This window comes from Nesoenas mayeri (assembly GCF_963082525.1).
Source record: "Nesoenas mayeri genome assembly, chromosome: 6".
Lineage (NCBI taxonomy): Eukaryota > Metazoa > Chordata > Aves > Columbiformes > Columbidae > Nesoenas > Nesoenas mayeri.
Genome location: NC_137545.1, coordinates 11,212,377 through 11,234,706, shown reverse-complemented (window position 1 = coordinate 11,234,706; position 22,330 = coordinate 11,212,377). Strand labels below are relative to the sequence as shown.

The following is a 22,330-nucleotide window of genomic DNA, read 5'->3' as shown; positions in this document are numbered from 1 at the left end:
CTTCAAAGCTTTATTCTGTTCTTGCCAGTGCTGCAGGAGTATAGAACCCACAGTGCTGCTGCTAAAGAGAGCAAGACCATTCTCTTTCTCTCTCAAATATACACACACCCACACACACTATACATATATATATATATATATAATCTTTCTAACTTAATTCTACTGAAAGCTTTACTCCCTAGCCACCCTATAGATGCATTCAGAAGAACAGAAATCAGAAGTGGAGAAGTGCAAGGGGGTTGCTAATGCTAGCCAGGATGAGGAGCAGGCTGACAGATGTCCCTGCATGTGTCCTTGAAGGGATTTTCTGCAAGATAGGAGGAGTATTTTACAGTATCCTCCAATTTCTCTTCTGTAGTGATCCAAGGGTTTGAATAACTGATGAGCAAGAAGCTTTATCGTGTGCTCCCAACTAAAGATCTGTTTCAGATCCTCTCTAATGAGGTGGTTTGTGTCAACCCCTCCTCAGCTCACAGTTGGCGTGAGGCTTGAGAGCGCAGGGGCTTCTTCTTCTATCTGCTGTGATGGTGTCCTCTGGTTCTCCTGATCCTTGTTAGCAGTTACAAGATCAATCACTGCCTGATCCTGCCTCTGGATCCTGGTGCTCAAGAAGCTTTGGACCCTCTTACAACATGTGTTTGCAGTGGCCCTTCCTCAGGGCCTGAGCTGCACACCTCCTTGTATATTCTGGGATACTGAAGGGGATATCAGCATTGCACAAGACAGCTCTGGGGAAGCAGTGAAACATGAGAGGATAAATACAGATGTAACATTAATGTAGGGAGTTGCAGCAGAAGGTAGAGGCAGGTACAGAAGAGAGAGGTTTTAAATCACTAAAGGGGTGGATGAGGAAAGACAAAAGAGTCACAACCGTCTGAGGGCTGTTGGTTGTCAGCAAATATGGAAGTATGTGTGCACTGTCTCTTTCCATAACATAAGAAGAACTTTGGGCTGTTGTAGGAGCTCCCAGTAGTTCAGAGCCATCTTTTTGGGGTATCTCGGAGGGTGGTAATCCACTTTGTTGGTCCTGTTCTTTATGTCCATGCTTGGTGCTAGAGCCCACATGATAAGCATCTGCAGCAGAACATCTGGCCTGACTTCCTCCAGAAGTTTATTTCACATACACCAGCACTTTTCTGACCCCAGGGGCAATGGGGACAGTTGGGGATTCTGTTTCAAGGTGGCACTGCTGCTCTGAACCAAGGGCTGACCTGCTCACCAGTGCCCGGCCCTCTGTGCAAGCCCTGGTGGTTCCTACGAGGGCTCGGCCATCCATGCTGGCTCTGATGGGCACTGGGGACAGCCTGCCTGTGTTTGACAAAAACCAAGCAAGGGAGACTTAGTTGCTACAATCAAATGGGTTTCTGGATGTCCTTGTCGATCACAGTTTAGATGGGTATTTGTAGCTGTTGCAAAATGCACAGCTTTACCACAAGGTACCTTTCAGTAGTTCAGGTCTCTCTCTGTAAAGGAAGTCACCCAAAGAAAAGCACAGTGCAAAAGATTTATGTTTCTTCCATACCTTTGCTCTCTAAAGTGCTTAAAATGCCATTGTTACTGCTTTCATTTCTTTCTTTTTCTTCTTTGCCTCTGAAAACTGAATATGCGGCAGACAAAATAACTTCAGACCCAGTATTTGGTAAAGAGAAGTTATAAGCTACTGAATACAGTCTTCTATGTAGATCTGACATTACTCTGTTTTTCTTAAAATAAGCTTCAGGAAGTTTTTCTGTAGGGGTACATTGTGTTGTATTTTGCTTTTATAAATTGGCTTTATCAGTTTTGTAAGGAGTGATATTTTATTTCTCCCTCTGTACATGCCCAGACTGGTGAAAATACTTATACGAATCAATGCCTTGTATGAACCTTTGCTTCATAAAAGATTTGCAAAAATTTTCTTTTTTCTCTTTTTAATGGCTTCTGGCAAAGCTAAATCTTTGTTTAAATAGAGTAGCTGTTACTACTAGCACATTTTTAAAGAGTGATGCAGTAAAACAGTGCAGTATGTCTAATTAAACCATGCTTGTTTTCCCCTAACTGTTGATTTCTGAATATGCAATTTGCGTCAGCTCTAATAGGTTGAGTAGACTGGTCTCTGGAGGGCGATTGCTTTAGAGTTCATAATCACTGTAGTGTAGTTTCTTAAGAAACTACCACAGAATTCCCCTGGGAACAATTTATAAAAGATAATCTGCTTGTTCTGAAGTAACTTTGGGGACAAATGTCAAGGAGTCAGTAACAGCAGTAAGGGATTTGAGATGAGTGCTCCTGCATACTTGGCAATTCACTCCTGTCTTGGTCTGGGAGAGGAACAGACTAGAATTGTTCCTGGGTTTTTTTTCCCCTCTAGGATATTTGAGCACAGAAGAAATCGTTTTCCAGCCTTCCTCCTTTTTTTTGTGTTTGCTAACTGGAGCAGTTCATGCCATTTAAATTACCCAAAGCCCTCTAAGTAAGAGAGTGTTGTTGTGTTTGGGTGGGAAGCATGAGCTGGGATTGCAGACGCAGGAGCATTGAGATGGCCTTTGCGGCCGATTAAAGAAAGCTGACGTTCTCTTTGTCACCTTATTCCAAGTGGAAATGGTGTTTTACCTGCCACAAGAATTCTGTAAGATGCTGTAGCAGTGTTACCTGCAAGATTAGAGAGGAACAGGACAGGGAGAGGAAATGTAAAAGAGAACATTTTGTTTGGGAGAAGACTGCCTAGGAGGGAAGCAATTTTTCATAAGCTAAAATGCGCCTACCATCTCTGGCATGAAACATACTCTTGTTTTTTTTAACCCCTTGGACCAATGATAAGTTTTGTGCAGTCTATTAAATTGTAGTGGTTGCACACAGGTTGTCGGTCCATGGGGAGAAATCTGAGGTGTTTGTGGAGGTGTGTCAAGGAGGCAGAAAGAGAAGATGGGGCTGGGTGGTCTGAAGGGTGCTTGTTTTTCTAGGCTGCAATGGACAGAGAAAGAAGCCGGGCTTGTTTGTAAGAGACAACAGAAGGTGGAGAACGGAAGTGGAAAAACCATCTTGAGCTGATGTGTAGGCAGACAGGATAGCACACTGAGTTTTTTGGGTAATTTCAAGCCCTTTTCCAAACTATGATGCACAAAGTTTGGTACTTGTTTTATTGGAGTTACTGCTTCCATTTGTGAGGGGAAAATAAAAAGCTTCAGACACGTGCTTGTGTGACTGCTGCTCCTTTCATTGATCTGAATAGGTTAAATTTTTTGTATGTTTAAAAGAAAAATGTTTAGTAACGAGCTTTAATTTAACCAGTCTATTAGATCAGAAACACTCCTTGGATCTCTAAAGAAGTTTCTTTGATTGGAAGTTCATTAGCTGCTTTTGTCTGGCTTGTTCTCTGCTAAATTAATGTACTAAATACACTTTGCCTGTTAAAGAAAATCCTTAATTTACAATTTTTGTGTTTACTGTCTCTTCCAAAGAAGTGCTGTGTGGTGGTATTTCCACACGTCGGCAAGCATAGCTAAATGAATGCTGTTATGTGGTTTCAGTGGCGTTGCTTTTGTGAAGTGGTTGTGAGAACTGCCACTTGGGAAGATGTGGTGATTTACTGAATTAGGACCTCCTACAAATGCAATGCTTTGAGACTTTCCAGCCTCAGGAGAGGCTATTTCAAAAGCTGTATTTAGTATTTTAATTCGATGTTCTTGAACTTTAAACATTGCTGTAGTGGCAGATTTTTTTTTTTCCTCATTTGGCATGCCATAAATAAATCTGTGGGCAGGGGTTTAACGTAACTTTTCACTCCAATGCAAAACAAAAATACTTAAGAATGAAAAGAGGTGATTACAAAGAGTTATTTATAACAGTCTGTTGGTCTTCTGACTTGTTAGTGTTGACTTCCCCATCCTTGAGCTCAAAATGCTGACAATGCCATGGAGCAGGGTGTGTTTCCTTTGTTATCCCCTCTTCCACTTACCCACTGTGGATTTAAGCAGGTGCTGCTCTGCTTGGGAACCCTGGCTCTGTAGTCCGAGTATCGTTCTTGAATCCTCTGGACTAACATAACAGGGGGGACACCTGAGACCCTTAGTGGGCTCATGAAGGTGTCTGAACTGATGGGTGACATCTGTGCTGATGCAAAGTCTCCGGGGGAGCAGGGGGACAGGGAGAGGGCTGTCTGGGCACAGCTGGAGCAGAACCCAGATAAAGCGGAGTGGGCAATTCTGCAGCCTTTTCTGCAGGGTCCATCCCGAGCAAACCATGCTGCGTCATTACAAAAAGCACAAGAGGCCCCTTGGTTTTGCTCTGAGATCACCCCTCAGTGGTGAGTGTACTTGTACCCTCTGTCTTTGGTGTTATGTTGGTAGAAGAAAGTAGACAAAAAGAAGTATTGTAAAGAGAACAGCCTTGTCATGTATACACTGTGTAAGCATGCAGATTCCTATGTCTGATTCTCCTTTTGCAAGTAGATTCTTACACTGAAGTGGAGCAGCATAAAGGTGTGCCTTGCTAGCATCTTAATGCAATATCTGCCCCGCTTCTACATGTGAAGATAACCAAAATTCTTTTATATAGAGTTAACCTTCTGCTTTCAGAGTATTTAAGCCAGAAGTTCAGTAAACGTTTATAGCCAAGGATGATGCTTTGTTGCGTTAAAATAAACCTGAAGTTTTTTGAACTGTTAAATCTGGCAGGATCTGTTCTCCGGTGGCTTGCAAATCCTTTTAGTTGAGCAGGAAAATGTGTAGCGAGCGTTCAGGCAAGTGCTTATCTGCATGCAGCAAGCGGCTCTACTCAAGTCAATAATACAAAGTGATTATTTTTGCAGTGCAACAGTGTCAGGCTTTTCAGATATGAAATACTTGCTTCACTCTTGCTCATCTGTTCCATCCCACTTCCCTTCCCCAATAACCCAGATTTAAATCCAGGCTGCCCTCAAACTCATTATAAAAAGTGTTTGCCTCTGGTAGTAATTTGGCATTATTTTTTTATGGACCCATGCAAGAGTATAAAATTAATCCAGCAAATCATGAAACTTGAATAGGTATAAACAGATCTGAAATTATATTAAGAATTTCACACCGAAGTTATTCAGTAATAATAATAATAATAATAATCCTTTCATGCATTTAGATCTAGAATGGCTCTGAAAATGTAGAGCACTGTGAAAACTCACAGCTTTACAGAGGTTTTTGCTGGGATTTTTTGTTGTGTTATTTTGATAGAATTCTGTGCAAAGCCAGACTGAATTAAATAATAAATCGAGGGCCCCAACATCTTAAAACCAGGGTTCAGCAAATCAGAGTTCAGGAGCAGTTTAGGTAAACTTCAAAAAGATGTGTTTAGGGAATGATGTCGGAAAAGAATTTGGTATAATTTACATTTCTGTTTTGAGTTGCAGCATTTACTTGTGTAGGGTGCAGCTCATCACTGCTTGAATTGGAGCAGAAGCTGTTTTATTCGGGGAGACACTGCACGTGTCCTGGTGGGGAGGCTCTGGGAGATCAGGGGCTTTAGTGCTGTTGAACGTAAAAAGAAGGTGAGCTCTTCAGGATTTCAGAGTCAATATGACTGAGTTGCTCTTTCGTTTGTTTCTCTTCAGCTATGCTGGTAAGTAGTTGAAGAGTTGTGCATAGTTTGCAACCCTGTGAATGCGGTTTTGGTGTTCAGGCAGGATTTGGAAATGGACAGACCCCACTGTGCTAGTGTGAGCTCCTCGTACCTCTTTAGGTTGTTTTCTGACGCTCAGAGTTGTAATTCTCCATCACATTCTCTAGTGACAGTCTGCTGTCACATGGTGTAGATGAAAGACAACCCTTAAAAAGTTAGTTTATTCCTGCTTATTCAAGTGGAAGAAAGCAAATTACCATGCTTTAGTAAGGTCCCATTATCAAAGGTTGTGGGAAACACACAGTGGGTTAGAATCAGACACAAGAAATTCTTAATGCCCCCAAGACATTCAGTCTGCCTCCCTGAAGGACAAGGAAGCCTTTGAGGACAGCAGTGGAAAGGGCTCCTGACCTGTGGGGCTCAGAGCATTTGCTGGCGCAGAGCGGGGCTGGGACAGGGAGGCTCTGAGCCCTCCCTGGTGGGGACGGGGATTCTTAGCTGTCCCTGCCTGGGATCATTGCTGGAGGTGTTTAAAAGGCATTTAGACAAGGTTCTTAGGGACATGGGTTAGTGCTAGAGGTAGGTTAGGTCATGGTTGGACTTGATGATCCTGAGGGTCTCTTCCAACTGAAATGATTCTGTGACACATGCACTTGGTGCTGGGCACCCTCTCCTGCCTGAACTCAGGAGAATGAAGGGGAGGCTGAGACCTTCATGCCTATTCCTGCTCTCCATTTTCTCCACGCCCCTGAAATCTTCCTTTGATCAGTGACTTTGGCTAATTTTTTTCTCTACACCACTGCGCTACACAAATCGTTTATCTCTGGGATTGCTTAATACAGGTTTCCTTAATCCCATGCTTTGCTAACTTCTGCTACGTTTTGTTTCAATGACAGTCATAGTGAACAAGTATCAGAGAACTGAAATGAAGGGTAAAACAGTGGCCTTCATCTGTTGTTTGAAATAGTCCATTTTATCATACAGTATGGTCGTTTGGGAGTGGGGATGACTGCTCAGCACTATAGTCTTAAAATGTATGGACAACTGCTATTCTTAGGTGTATTTTTTTACCTTTTTTACAGTTTGTGTGTCTGTGCTGCCATTGAAAGTGATGAGTACATTTGAAGAGTTGCTGCCTTTGCCACACATGATGATTTCAGAACCTCTGTTAGAAGATGCTGAAACTGAACACAGTGACATCAGCTTTGCTGAGCAGATTGACATTATTAAAAGCAGATAAACTGAGTAGGCTGTTTGTGCAGGATCCAAGGAAAATAGAATCATGAGAGGCTGTTGTCTGGATAACGCTAACATCGTGTCTTTTTCATTTAGGCACGATTGGATAGTGTCCTTAAGGGGTGTGGATTTCTGTGGTCCACCACTCTTAGTGGAGCACCCAGAACAGGGAAACAAGCTGAAAATACGCTTGTTTATTGAAATTCTTTGCCGTGATTAGGAAGTTTTTGCTTTAAGGGTTTATATTTACTGTGACAGATACATTTTAGCCATGAATCTGTTAATGTGCAGTGTTTGTCCCACTACTGGGAATCAGGCATTGTGGTTTTCATGGGCAGGCTGTAAGGGCAGGAGGTGCAATGCTGAGCTTACTTGATTGCTGTGAACTCCAGTGCCCAGAGATCAATGGGGTTTTGCAGTTGCATAGCTTAGTTATGTTGCTACTAGAAAATATAATCTTTCCTCTAGGTAGCAGAATTTAACCTCGGAGTTGTTCGTGGTTGATCCCGTTAAGTCTCTTTCTGTTACACTTGGATCTTGTGTGTTTTCTTAGTCTTTGAAGCTAGTCAGGGAGGATGTGGACTCTGAGATTGGTCCTAGTAGAACCCTTCTGAGGATTCCCACCCCAAAATAAGCTGCATTTGATGGCACCAAATGAGGGAACATTTGGTGGTAGTTTCCCTGAAACTTCCCATTCGCAGGAACTGCAAACACTCTATTCAGCTGTGTTTAGATACTTGAAGGCAATAAAATGATTTGAGACATATGGTTATAGAAGAATGGTATTTCTCTGTACTCACACTACGCCTAAGCCTCTTCTCTCTGATGCTATGACACAATTTCAAATATTTGTCTGACAACCTTTTAATTTTAAGAATGGATTGCTGAAGTAAGTTTCATACCCACCCTTTGAACTAAGCGGGGTGGTTTTCCATTGGGGGCATATACTATTAAGATATAATATTTATAAGATATTATTCATTCCTTTGTGCAGAGAAGCAATAGGAATAAGGCTCCTCTATGCAATGAAAGATCTGATCTTGTATTTGAATATTCAGTATTTGGTTTTTTGTGACTTCTAAATAATAAGCATCCATGAAACGGGAAAGGTTTTTCAGTATTTTGATTTAAATTAATAAAAAATCACCCTTAATCTAGATTTGATTTCCAGTAATATCATGGATTAATAGAAAAAATAAGGTATGTGAATGTGTTCAAAACACTTGAAATGCCTAACTGACTGTGCTTTTTCTTTACAGGATGTCGTCTGGGGGTTAAACTCTTTATTTACTGTAAGTAAATGAATATTTTGCATATCCACTTTCCTTTTTCCTGTCTGGTTTGGTTTCAGCATCACCTAATGTGAACCCTGTCTGTTGCCTCTTGAACTTAGGTTCATTATTTCATTTGGCTTCAGTGCGTGTTGTACAAGTATGAAACCAGTTTGTGCTTTTGTTTGTGTAACTGCAAGACTCACACAGTAATGCCAGCGTTTTCATACATTGTTTTTACTTTTGGTTGCAAGTGTATGATGGGATATTTTGATACCAAGTTACTTGAGATGTTCCACACACTATGAAATTCTTTCCACTGGTTTGCAGGAACTAGAAATTCATATTACTCTGAGAAGGAACTATGTTAGTGTTACGGTCTTTGAAAGTGATGTTTGTGAGTTAGTGACTGCTCTGCAGCCTCATTCCTGTTTTGAACACTTAAGTGACTGTTCAAGGGCCTCAGTACCCCCTGCAGAATTTGCATAAATCCCAACACAAATGATACAATATCATTTAAGGATCGCATTTTCTCCCTTTTCCTTAGATTGACAGGAGCAAGAAACCTGTGCCTCGTAATTACAGGAGCAACTTGAAAATGGAGGAGAGGGCAGGAAGAGGCAAGCGGGATGCAACAGCTACTTTTGCCCTAAAAGCAGAGAGAGACTAAGTCTTTACTGTACAAAAGCTGCCTTTTTTAGGGAGTGCAGGATTATGGTTCCCTTCCACAGCCATTGCTGTCAGAGGAAAACAAAGGCACTAACTTGGTCACCAGTTTTGTCATCAGCTCTAGAGAGAACTATCCCAGCTACCCCAGGGTAGCTTTGCTCATCCCAGCCTATTTCCAGAGACAGAAATTCCTTCCACCAGTGTTGGTAGGAGGAGGGGCAGTGCAGCAACTGTGCTGCCAGCACTGTCACCAGGATCACGGTGTGTTTCTAAAACCTCTAGCACAGACCATGCCAGTGACTGGTTACAATCTCCCAGCTTTCCTGGCATCCAAAGGCTTGATTTGTTGAGAAAACTTCTTTGGTAAATTGATTTAGAAGATTGGAGAGCATTTGCCTTTTCAACAAAGAGTAATTGCATTTCACAGTTAGTCTCGCACTGCATGTTAAATAACTGGAAGAAAGCAAAACCTACTGGAGGTACAAAGAAGTACCATCAGAGACAGAAAAGCGTGTAGAAATAATCCGCTGGGCAAACAGCTGCGAAGAGCGATGGTCACGCATTGGAGACCACGGGGATTTGTCACAGCTCATAAGAGCCGTGCTTCCCACCTTACCTCTTGGGTTTCCCTCGCACCCAGCCTCTAATAAATAATTAGGCTTTGAAAAGCTGGAATTGGGTCGTACTGGCCTTGCAGATTCTTTTGTGTTTTTCTTGAAGAAAGTGAGTGAAAATGAGGTGGATTGATGTCCCGTTTTGAGTGAAACAGGAGGTTTGCTGCTTGACAGTGAGTCAGAGAGTGACATGAGCCTTTCACACTTGTCCAATGATGGCATTTCACTGCTGTCACAGGCTGGCCTTAAACTGGAGAAAATGATCTGGGCTGCAGGCAAAAGAGCGGGTTTTGTGATTTCAGTGTTATTTTTAATGGTGATTCCCCTTCTATAAGAATCTTGATGTCCATTGTTTTTAACCCTAGACCCTTTCTCCTTCTGAAGTTAGTATTTCTTGAAATTAAACTGACATTTGACTATTTCTGCTCCCTGCCACCACATGCCCTTAGCTCCTGGGCTCTTTGCACTCCCTTTCTTCTTGGCCCTGTTTTTCCCATTGGACTAAAACTTTCCTGTCTGTCAAGCTCCGGATTATGTAGTTTCTTCATAGAGAGAGTTAATGGTATGGAGGTGATTTTCAGGAAACTCGTCCTGCTTTATCACCATGCTAGTTGAGGGTTTTTTTAAGGGTTTACTTTAGCCTTGAACGTAAATCAGCAGGAACTGTGCCTCCTGAAGCTTGGAATGTTCCTTCAAAATTGGATTTAAAGCTGTCTCAGTATCACTACCAGAGAGAAGTGTCATGGGGCTGTGTGTGGTGTGGCACTAAATAGGGTTGAATGACTTGCTGCTGTTGTCCTTTAATTGACTGGTGATTTGATTTGCAATCATCAAATTCATTTGCATTTACCTTTGGCAGGGATACCTATCAAGGTAGAGAGAAAATGGCACTACACTTGCTGGTCTTGTTTGCTTTGTTTCATTATCTTGTCCATTAGGACTTTGGATGATGCAGTGAGTGGAAACTCGCTAATGTTTTCCGTTTCTTTTACAGGATCTTTTGAATTTTGACGATCCTTTGAATATTGAGGCTGCAGAGCATCATTTGCGTGACAAAGTGAGTCAGCAGTTTATGTAAAACATGTTGTTCCTAAACAAGTACACATACTGTACTCGGTGATTCCCAGGCAATCTTTTTAAAGCATTTGAGCTCGTACTTCAGGCAGTCGAGTGACTCATTGTATCAGCAACCAGTTATTCAAACAAAATGTGGTTTATCTGGGAAAGTAAACTCGACACAGTAGTGTTATTCACCATATGCTAGAATTGTTGACCATAATGTAGTCATATCCCCAAAATAGATGATCTTTTCCTTCTTGTTTCTGAGATCTTCTCTGAAGTTGTACATGTTCCGTGCAGCAAAATAGTGAACTATTTTGGCGCATTTACTTGAGTATCTCATCTTTCTCTGTCTCTTTCAAAATGCAGCTTTTCTCTTCACAACTCTTATGTGTTGTGTGCTTTTATTAAGCCAGGAGAGGTCTGGGCACATTTGAAAGATAGGAGTGGAAACTTTATTTTCTTTCTACTGATTTCTGTGTGTTCTGGACTGGGCAAAGCAAAACCTGGTATTGCTTAGTGGCCTGATAAACATCTGTGAGATGTACCTTTCCGCTGACGCTGTGCGTGGAGGTAGAGGTGAACAAGAGTAACGTCTCCATTGATGGATCTCCAAAGTTGTGTCATGTTACATTATATAGATGCATACCTCACGCATAAAAAAGTTACACTTGGTATGTTCAAGATCTCATTTTGATTAAACCCATCCAGTACTTTTGTTGAAGTTAACCTTAAAGACTGAAGGTAGCTTCCAGGTAAACGTTGATTTGAAGAGTTCATTGAAAATGCACTCAGGCAGTGCATCTAATTTATCTCATTTTTTCAAGAGGAAATATCAGGACTACAAGTTCATCTTGCCAGCTGTTTTTTGTTTAATGAGATCTTGTAGCTATTCTGGTATTTATTAGTGTTTACAGGGCTGGGATGAGATCATAAGCATAAGGTGGGAAAAATTTAGTAGAAAGCTACTCTGGAAGAGGGTTTCTTAAATGGTTTTGTTAGATGCTTTTGTCACAGAGTGCCAGGAAGCCTTCCAAGCCATAAACCACTGAAAATAGTTAGAGGGGATACAGCCTGAGAAACAAAACCAGCGTAGTGAAGGTAGCAAGCTGAATAATTTTCTTTGCACTGTTAGACTGAATTACTCTATCTTGCCACGTAAATTTGTAGCTCTTTGGGAATGCTGAGGCTACACTCCTACTGCTGTGTCGGATTTGGCACTTGATTTTTTCAAACTGCCAGAAGGAAAGTGGTTTGTCTGGTGTCTGGGTAAGGTTTTGAATGGAGAGATGCTCCCGTAGTCCTATTAATAGTACAGTCTTGTGTCGGATATGCTGAGGCTGGGGTAGGCGAGCCTTGCCAGTGCTTCGAGTAGATTGTTATTAGATTGTTATTAATAGACCTCAGACCAGACAGACAGTAAAGTCCTCTTCCCATAGAGTGATTACATGCTTAGAAATTGCTATGCTGCATTTCTTAGCCTCATTCAGAAACTGGAAATCTTGGGAATCCACATAAAGGAAGAATGTTACCTGGTTTTAAAAATACACCTCCCTCAAAAACAGAGAGGTGGACACTCAAAATACTACACTAATAGCACGGAGGTATTTTTTTTCAGATAACAGCAGCCATGGAGGAAATGAAAGGGAAATTGAGTGGGTTTTTTGACAGTCTTCTAAATGAAAAATATTTTTGGAACAAGCATTTTTTTATTTAGTAAACTCTAAGTGTTCTCATAGGCATCTGTAATATTCATATTCTGCCATATAAAGTTTTTTTTGAAGCTTATCTGAATTTAGTTTAGGTATTTAATTTATAGTGACAGCACCAGGTAGTGCTGGATTTTCCATAGTATATCTTACAGCAAAATCAAGACAAAACCAATAATGCCTTTCTGGAGAGAATAAATTATACAAGGGAGAGAAATGGCTGCTTTTACAATTAGCCTCAAAGGATTCAGTTGCAGTGTGGATTAGATTTGTCTCTTGGGCATAGATGTCATATAGTGTATAAGCATTTTGTTGTGAAGTCAAACTGCGGTGATCCTGTCCTTTCTCTTAATAAAATACTTGGAATGCATCATATTAATCATATGGGAATGCTCATGAATTTTCCCCAAGACATGTTTTACATGTGTAATAGAATTAACTGTACAAATAGTGTATATGTAATATAAGTGCCTGCATGCACAATCTATATACAAAAAAATGTGTAAATATATCTATATACAAATAGTTTCATATACAAACATTTGTATCTAACAGATACTATAAGAGAATGCCTTTGGTCATTTGCAGTGTGGGACTATAAGGCTTGTAACAGCCAAAACAAACATTTCTTGAGCTGTTTTCTGTGGTTCTCCTGGAGGAGTTGACTCAGTATTTCACTGATGTCATTTTGGATTTCCAATCTTGGGATCCCTTTGCTGGCAATCCAGGCTAAGAGTGGCTGCCCGAGAGGTTAGCAGCTCATCTGAAGCTTGCCTCTGGTTATTGAAAATACAAGACTGGAGTTTGTTGAGCTCCGTAGGCTGGTATTAAGTCATCAAAAATGACTGCCGCCTTGCAGATGCTGGAAGAAGTCACATCATAGATTTAAAATCCTTATTATTGATTCTTGGAAAACAGTTGTGCTGTGAATGTTTGTGCTACAGATCAGGCTAGAAGGGTCAGTTATCTCTTCCTGCGTAAGGGCCTCTTCATTTTTGCATTAAATCTGTGGCCTATACCAGAGCACATAGTTGTAGCCTTTGGGAAAGAAGCCTTGTTCTGAAATGTAAAAATGATACAAAATTTGGAGCTCAAGTTGTTCAATTAATTGCTTTAAAAAACTGTCTTATCTGACATCTGAGCTAGAGCAGCTTCAGCTTCCAGCCCTCAGGGGCCTCCTTCATCTGGAGGAAGAAGCTGTCAGTTACTGAACTCCTTTCCTTCCAGCTTCCCTCAGCCAGTGATTATCAAGTTACTTTTACATGAATTATTTTTTAAGTACATACGATTGTTTATGCAGCTTTAGTAATTCTACAGTTCTTCCACACACACTTTGCAAGATGTCAGTAACTTTTTAGAAAAAGGCTCTACAACGAATTTGGGCAGTCATCTGCATCCATTTTCACAAATGCGAGACAAAGATATTATCTCAATATTCAGATTTGCTAGACTTCCACTTATCCAAAAACTACCTTCTCATCAAGCGCAGAAGTGACCTAGAGACTGGTGTTGTGATCAGTTATTTTCATCAAGAGGCCTTTTTGGTGACAGAGGATGCTGTCTGCCACCTTGTGTGACTGTAATTGTTGTTTCAGAAAGAGGACCCTTCTATTTGTCTGTACTAAATGGTACTGTTGAAGTGATTTCCTCATCATTGCCATCAATTTTGTAAGGCTTCAGTTTTGCCAATTACCACTTTATCTTATGATGGTCATCAAGAGATGTTGGATGCTCCAAAGCTTAGTTACCCACATGGTAATCTTTTCCGTATGTACAGTCAGACATCCCCCCTTTCAGCTTCTGAGCTCAGTCTCAGCTTCTCTTGTCGCACACCTCCAAGGAGGCTCTGTCCCCTCGGTAACCTCCTTGTCAGTACTGGGGGGCTGCTTTTAGGTCCCCCTAAAGCCTTGTCCTCTCCACCAACAAGCTCTGTTCCCTCAGGCTCTCCTTGCCCTGAGGCCTTCCCAGCAGAGCAGTCCCCAGCCTGGCATGCAGGGCTGTCCCCGTGCAGGGACCGAGTGTGTGTCAGGGGCAGGACTTTGCATTTGGCCGTGCTGAGCCTCCAGAGGTTGTTGTCAGCCCCTCTGCAGCCCATGCACGTTCCTCTGGGGGGTGGATTTGACCACCAGCGCCTTGATTACACTCACTGTAGTGACTGGATTTCTGTAGACCTGCTGCCGATTTCCACACACAGCCAGTTTTTAAACTCAAACCTTGCAAGCTTGTTGATTGTGTCTTTCAGCATTCAGATAAAGTTGTAGTTTCCATTCACTCCTTTTTTTATTTTTTTTCCCTTTTTTTCCCCTCTGCCTTCATTTAACTCATAATTGTTTCCAGCTTAGGGGAAATTTGCATTATTTATTTTTGTAGTATTACTTTTTAGAATACTTCTGGTGCCCATATTTCACTGTATTTGGGTCATGATCACTGGAAGATAAGCAACCATCCTCTGTAAGTTCAGAGCTCAATAAATTAGAATAAAAAGATGATTGATGTCGCTATGTAAACTAAGCATGATGTTTCCCAGCATTCAGTCTTCTCACACAGATACAATCTCATCAGTTTGGTAGTGTCAGTTTTCTTGTTGAATTTGAAGAGCTGCTTACTAGTTAATTAGTTGGGTCTGCTTTGGATTTAGTGCAGAAGTCAGCCTGTCAGTAATTATGGAGATGGCCAGAGCCATTAATTGTCAAACAAATAAATACCATTGATTCCTAAGCAATGAGCAAGTGGTTAAGTTTTAATGACTACTCACTCAAAATTATTATGTGCTAAAAATTGTAGGATTTGCTGTTTTGTACAGTGAAAAAGGAGCTCTGTTGATTTGCTTTCTGTGACAGCGAAGTACGCTGAGTACTGAAAGAACAGGGATATACCTTGGTAATATAAGACCAAATCAGCTTAGTAGTTCAGGAGTTGTGTATTCCTTGGCCAGAGGTGCTATGGGCACTGTGTCTGCTATTTGTCAGCTGAAATCTAGAAAATACTTTCCATACGTACATTTGTCACAGTTGTTTTGAGATACTACCTCAGGACATTGCAATTCGCTGGGTTCCTTAAAAGCCCTTTTATTTCCTAGTAGCGATTGCCTTTGCCAACAAACATTTCAAAGCCGTATGTGCAGTACACAACAAGAAAATTCATTACATTGTCTGTGTGGCTTAAAGTAGAAACGTGTTTCCAAATATTCCTTAGCTTTTTTCCTCACCTAGGCCTGACATATCAAGAATGCTAATGCTATGTCCTATTTTAATTGTATTCTTCTGTTGTATTTGGTGCAGTTTAAAAGACAAAAGCAATTTTTGTCATCCTGCAGATTAGCAAACACTCATTTGCTTGTTCATCCATGCGCTCTTCAGTTGTTTTAATAGGAGAAGCTGAGGAACATTATCACCCTGTGTTATTTTCCTGCATGATCTTTCCATCTTCTCAGTGAAACTCATCTGTCAGTATTCAGTGCATGGAAATGCTTCCTGCTGTGTCACTGTGTAAGGGTAAGACAGGTAAGACAGCTCTCTGCAAGGAGTGCTTTTTGTCCCCTTGTGAAATCTAACATGTCTTCTTTCATGGGACTTTTACCAGCGGTTCTGAAGTGCCATTGCTGAGAAAGGTAATCAGAATAGGTGCATGTTCGCATCCATCTTAAACACTTTTTTTTACTTAATTAAGCAAACCCTGATTTTATTTGAATATTCCTTGGAAAGCATAATCTGTTTCCGATTATAGAGGACAGGAATGCACTGAACAGTAGGAGTGCCACGTCTTTTCACTGCCCCCAGGTAACTGGCAATTACATCTGAAGATCACGAATGCCACACTTTGTGTCCCTCTCTTTGCCTGTCCAGCCAGAGGAATGAGGGCCGTTGTCAGACTCGATGTAATTGTTGCTGGAAGCCCCAGTTGCTGCTGGATGTGGAGGGGTCATCGTGCCGCTTCCAATGGGCACTCGCACCCTGGGTGCCGACCGTCCCCTTCTCTACCTGCGCCGTTGTATTACCCAGTTTTCTGCCTGGTTTTAAAGAACAAGCAGCACAACAACTCGATGTACAAAGGGTCTTCTTGTGGTTATTTTCCCCTGCCTGTCTTCTGCTGCTGTCAGCAAAGGGAGTTTTAACTGGTTTTCTGCCTTTTCCGTGGATAGATCAGTAGCAAAGCTTGTAGCTGTTGTTTTTATAATGATGAATCATTTTGCATAGGTTTGGTGGCTGTGTGGGGAGTTTGGCTCTGGCCTAGGTTTTAGAAAGCATGGGTTTTAACTACAGCTGCCAAATTCTAGCAGCTCTGGTTGTCACTGACTGTATTTCTAGTCCATCTGTCTTCAGGTAGCTTTATGCACTGTTATGATGCTATTTGTAGACATGTTTTCATTCTGAGGGAGGAGCGTTATACATTCGTAAGAATATTAAGGGGAAAGTTCAGGAGAGTTGAAATTTGTATGTAACATAGTGCAGCTAAACATTATTGTGGATAATTCATGATGTGCTTATGGCTCTAGTCTTTGTAGTTCTTAAGATCTTTAGTTTTTAATAGATCATCCTTACAGTTGAAGTTTCTAGTCCTGCTCAAATCATGTCATACTGATTCCTCACTACACATTTTTGCACACTAGCAAAAATTCTCCAGAAGATATCAAGGATGTGCCAGCCCCGTTTCACGCTGTATTTTCATGAACCGCACCCTTAAATAAATCACCACAGTCAGTGCTCGCACCAGTGATAGGTGAGCTCAGAAGCTATTGGGGAAGAGGGAAGGAGGCTTTTCCTTGTGTCACCTGCTGGGACAGCTGTTGAATCTTTTTTCTTTTTTAACACAAGAAAATACATTACTGCTTGGCTTTGCTTTTTTTTTCTTTTTTTTAATTAAAGGCTTGTCTTGGTACTGAAGAAAATAAGTTTTTTATTTCAGGATTGTTTCTCTGGAGATGGATTTATAATGTACTCATGTACATGGTGTTATGTAATATGAAGCAGCCTCCTAAGGTTTCCTCTTAGGATTTTAATTGCTGCACATAGCTTTAGTTCCTTAGGAAACTGAGCTTAAAGAAAAGTCTCTCTTCTCAATTGCTCACAGTCTTTGGAGGTTGTTCTAATGAGTCTTCTGGGATGAACATTTTCCTTGAATTACTTGAGGACTGTTTTCTTGTCTTTACAAGAGAGCACTAATCTAATTCCATTAGAAATTCCATTAATAATTAGGAACAGTTGCTGACTACATATTTCACTGAAGAACTTTTTTAAGCTTTCATAATTGTATGCAGTTTATTTGAGTCCTTAAATAGCAAACAGTTTAGGATTTTCATAGAATAATCTTAATTTCTCAAACCCTTCTTTGGGCAACTGGGCAAGAACCAGCATTAACAGACAAAACGTCAGTGCTTAGATCTTCTAAAAATGGGTAGGTCATTGAAAGAGAAAGTTGTCAGCAAGAGATCTGCCTGTAAATAGTGATCATAAGTAAGAAACAAATACAGATAGGTCTGCAGAAGATCTTTAGGCATCCATTTAGAAATGAGCTGAATTCTGGAGCCACCAAGAACCAGCAACAACTTGAAATTGTAAAACTTCATTTTTACCAAGTGTGATTTCATCCTTGATGGGTTTTTTGGTTGTGGTTTGTTTTTTTTAACATGAGAAACTACTAAGTCTGGCTTGCGAAGCATGTTGTCGCAGTGGAAAGGGGTCACTGTTCTTCTGTCTCACCTCAGGTTTTATCAAACACTATAAACCAATGTGCCACGCAGAGCAGGAGCCCTGTGCTTTCCTTTCCGAGCTGCCCTGCGGGGTGCTAAATACAGAAGCTGGCAGACTTGGCATCTTTCATCTCTACTGAAGTTTAGAGTAATTTTATCCTCAGACTGATAATGCCTTCAGACAGTTAAAAAGTCCCAGAGCTCGCTGCCTGTGTATCATTTCAGATTTGATCCTTCTAAAGACTCTTCCAAATACTGCCATGGCCAGCTGTACTTTTATCCTCCTGACTTTTTATTTCTGTGCTTATACATAATAAGGGCATAATTACATTTAGATTTAAGTCTACCTTGAAAATCCGTTTTTCTGTGTAGCTGAAGAAATGCACTTGAAACGAAATAGCGTCTTAAAGTTTGGATTCCTCTTGGTCTCTTATCATTGGCCACTTTGACGTTAGTTTTCTGCTATTAATATAATTTCAGATATCAGAAGCTTAGTCTGTTTGAAATGTTATTTGATGCACCTGAATGAAAAACATGATATAAACGTTAGCATATCGCGGGTGTGTTGGGTCATCTAAGCAGACAAACAGTAACACAAAAAATAGAATTGGAAGTTTGGAAAAAAATTTCATTACCTATATTTCTTCCTTAGATCTTCTGGCTTAAAGGTATTAATTTAACTGATCTTATAGTAACTTGTCTGTTTCTCTGTCATATCTGCCCTTTTTTGTTATCATTTTTATATCAAAGGTGTTGAGTACTTAGGTTGCTCAGCTCCTGCAGTGATTCCTCCTGTTCAGGAGAGTGATTTAGTTCTTTGAGGTTTGGGCTGCAGAACCCAAGAGCAGAGGTGGTGTGACCATAGTAGGGAGTGCATCAGTTAGTGCATTAAATTTGCTTGCTTGAAGCTTTTAGGTTGGCTCACCTCTTCATAAATGGAAAATGCAAGAACATTTCTTCCAGCTTTGAGTTAACTGTGTGTGTCTGGCTGGCAGCAAAACCTTTCCTTTGGATACTCTTCACTGGGTTTTCTGCTTGCTAGATATAATTGTTAGCAGTTAAATATCTTGAAGTAAATATATCTGAAAATGAGAGATACTGATCCACTGATCTGTAGTGACTGTTGGAGAATTTGGGTGCAAACCAGTTTGTTTGGATAGTGCTCACCAAAATTATCCAAGATTCTGTAAAAGACATTTCAGTATAAAACATTTATACTATATAAAATATTATAAATGACATTTTGTGGTCTACAGATGCTGTATTGCTGTATCTTGTCACAGTAGCTTTCAGAGGAGATATTACTTGCAGTAAAAAGTACTAGAAATAGCTCTAAATCAGCATTTTATTTTCCAGATAATTATAAATTATGTGAAATAGCAGTGTTCCTTAAAGAAACTGAAAACAACTGAAATGGTTTTATTTTGCAAAGTAGTCAAAAGCATATGGGTAGGTCAAAAGTCAAATACTAGCTCTGTATTACCCCGGTTTATATCCTATTTCCATCTCAATGCTTGTTTCTTTATTGTATTGGGTCGGGGCCATGCATGCCAAAGGTTTTTACTGGCAAACTGTTTTTTCTAATGCCTTCTCCAAGGAATTGTTTAAAAAATAATGTTGATTTAATTCACTAATGCATTATTTTTATCCCAGTTCTCTGTGTCAAACTTATCAATAGTTTCCCATCGCAGCCATACACTTTGTTAAACTTTTGCAGTTTCTCAAGCACATCCCCATGAAATTTTGTGGGCAGACAAAGCTAATGAGATTGGAAGAATTTGGATCATTCTGTTTTCAGTGCAGATGCTTTAGTGATGGCTCGAGACAGCTGGAAAATTAGCTTTTGAACAGAGAAATCATTTTGAATGCATTTACTTGAAGATCCTTTCGGGTTGTCTTTAAAATGTGTTTTATCGTGTTTGAGCTGGTGCAAGCGGAGTAACCGTGTGTGTGGCCATTGTGCTGGGTTCTCACCCGCACCCTGCCCTGTTCTCTGAAAGGGATGTGCTGGAAGCAGGGATGGAGGGTGCAAAAGTGACTTGTATTGCCACATTACGCGGTACAGAGGGAAAACCTTTACTGGTTTCTGAAGGTCGCGTACTGGAGTCTGACTGGTTTTTCTTTGCCGTGCTTCCCTGAGGCTTGAAGTCACAGGGAGGAGAAGAGCCGCTCCTCCGTGTCACAGCTTCCCAAGGCTGGCCGTGCTCTTCCCACCATAGCAACTGGAGAAGTTGCCACAGGGAAGCACTAGATGGAACTCAACATTGTGGCTGTGCTTTCTGTTTGATGTGAGAGGCTCTTCACTCCTTCTGCCAGATGTTACCAAACAGCCTTCTCACTAAATTACCTATTACACTTCATTGTAATAACTGTGACAGTTCTGTTGGGTGGAAATGCTTTTGATTAAGGCCAGAAGGTTTGAGTTTGCAGCTTGGGTAAAGAGGCAATCATGTTTCTTGGTAGCTCTCCTGTGTTGCATCCACTGTTTTTTCAGTAAGTAATATTTCCCGCATACACGGTCCAAGTGAAACCCACCATGTGTTGTGGAAACATCTGTTTGGGTACTCATGTTTAGAAGAAACCATTTGCAATGATCCTGTGTCCAATCTGGAAATCATCACTAGCACACGTGTTGCAGGTGGAGGGCTCTGTCAGCTCTGTGAGTCCACAGCTGCTGCCTCCTCCAGTACTGCACAGGCTTTTCCCTACTTGTGGGACATAAATGGCGATTTAAAAGGTCAGTACAATTTTGTGGTTCTCCCTCCCTCCAGCTTTACAAGCTTACCTGTGTAAGTCAGGATCCTTTAGGGTCTGTCTTCCAAGATGTGTCTTGTGTTTCATTTAGCTGAGTGCCAGGCTCTGTCCTGAAAACATTCATCAGATGCTTTGAAGTTTTACTTAATTATTTTAAGGGGTTAAAAAGTGGGCACTCTCATCTCATTTTCAAATTTGTTCCCTAAATCCTGACTAGTAACATAATGATATAACAAACAGAAAGCTGGAAATGTTTCAATAATAAACCCTTGCTTTCATCTGTCAAGACAACTGAATGGAAAATGTAGAGGATCACAGCATTATTTAACAGCCTCTTCATAATATTGGGAAAGCATCTTTATCAATTATTGGCAGGACAGAAGGATCAGAGTCTGACACTTGCTGCTCGTTTGGCTAACATGAGTAAGTTATACTGTGCATCTAAATGTGCTGTCAGTGTCCTCAGTTTCTCCTTCAATTAAAAAAGACTTGTGAACGTTCAGAATTTTTCAGGATGAGCCTTTACTTTTGCATTGATCTTGTAGCAGCTGTTCCACAAAATAGCATAAGCCAACTGTCCTTCCTCCTTTTCAGCATGGCACATGAAAATGTATTAACTATTCCTGCAGGACCCAGGGGTGGAATGAAGTGTGAATTGAATACAGATTATGTGCCGCTCATTCCTTTCTCCTCTATGCAAGAACAAAGGCTGATCGCAGTTTGGAGAGGGATCACAAGCTGTTAGTGACATGCTGGGTTAACATACCCTAATGTAATCTTGCATAAATGAATGGAGATAAAAACAAAATGTAACTTCGCTGTTACTGGAAGGATGTAATATAATATCCAGCTCCAAGGTGATGTAGGTAGCCTGGTATTTTGCTAATTGTGCAGAGAGTGATGAGATCTGGCATGTCACGTTACCAGCCTGTTTCCTGCTGCGTGCTTGTCAGTAACCTCAAATTCGTGACTGACAGCTCTGCGCTGCGTGCTTGAATTTCTGCCTTGATCCGATTTATTTTGTAATTTATTGAGACAGAGTAGCTTCCTGCTCTAAAACAACTGGAAGTGTGACAGATGCAGGCACACCTGTCATGCAGAAGCAACACAGGAGAATTTTGGTATGAACACATTAGAAAATGGAATCAAGAAGCCTCTTCCACCTTGTCTAGAGTACCTGATGGTGCTGGCTGTTTCTTGATTAAAGACAGAGATTTCTTACCCGCACTCTTTCACATCCACAGCATGAGCCTCTGTCAGTGATTCTGAGCGTGGTGGCTGATGGCGCACTTGACACAGCATGAAGGGATAATGTCTTGTTGTGGTTTTAGCTCTGAAACCGAGTTTGCATACACGTCAGTCAAGGGAGGATAGTGCACAATATTTGTCAAAATAGTCTGAAATTTAATTCAATGACCTGTTGCACATGGCATAGGAAAGTGGCAGATCAGCAATAAACCATTTTTTTTTAGAATCTCTTTCCAGCACTGTGCCGGTGCTGGTTTCAAATATTACCTTGTTTAGCCTTGTGTTCATTTTGGCAGAGTGGAGCAATGTGGGTTGGTTACAGCTGCCAAATGAAGTGTTGTCAGGGAATGGGTCTTTTCTATGGATTCCAGTCCTGTGCTGGCAGACTTAGGAGGAAACCAACTGAAAACTTCAGCTTGTCATCATGCACTGACTATCTTGTCAGTAGTGTGAATATTCAGTAACAAAATCTATAAAGGCAGAATATATTTTGTTCTGGTGTCTTGAGAC

The 22,330-nt window shown here is 40.9% G+C and overlaps 1 protein-coding gene across 4 annotated transcripts in view; it reads left to right on the top strand.

The window, feature by feature from the left end:
- The window catches only part of UBE2F (ubiquitin conjugating enzyme E2 F (putative)), an 83,693-nt gene that overhangs the window by 44,054 nt on the left and 17,309 nt on the right, over positions 1–22,330 (top strand). For 3 of the 4 annotated variants that reach the window (XM_080347133.1, XM_080347131.1, XM_080347130.1), the window contains 2 exons: positions 8,067–8,099; positions 10,356–10,418. In XM_080347133.1, coding sequence (XP_080203259.1) covers positions 8,067–8,099; positions 10,356–10,418 — 96 coding nt within the window. The remainder of the gene's footprint in view (positions 1–8,066; positions 8,100–10,355; positions 10,419–22,330) is intronic. The other variant, XM_080347132.1, reaches the window with a different exon arrangement.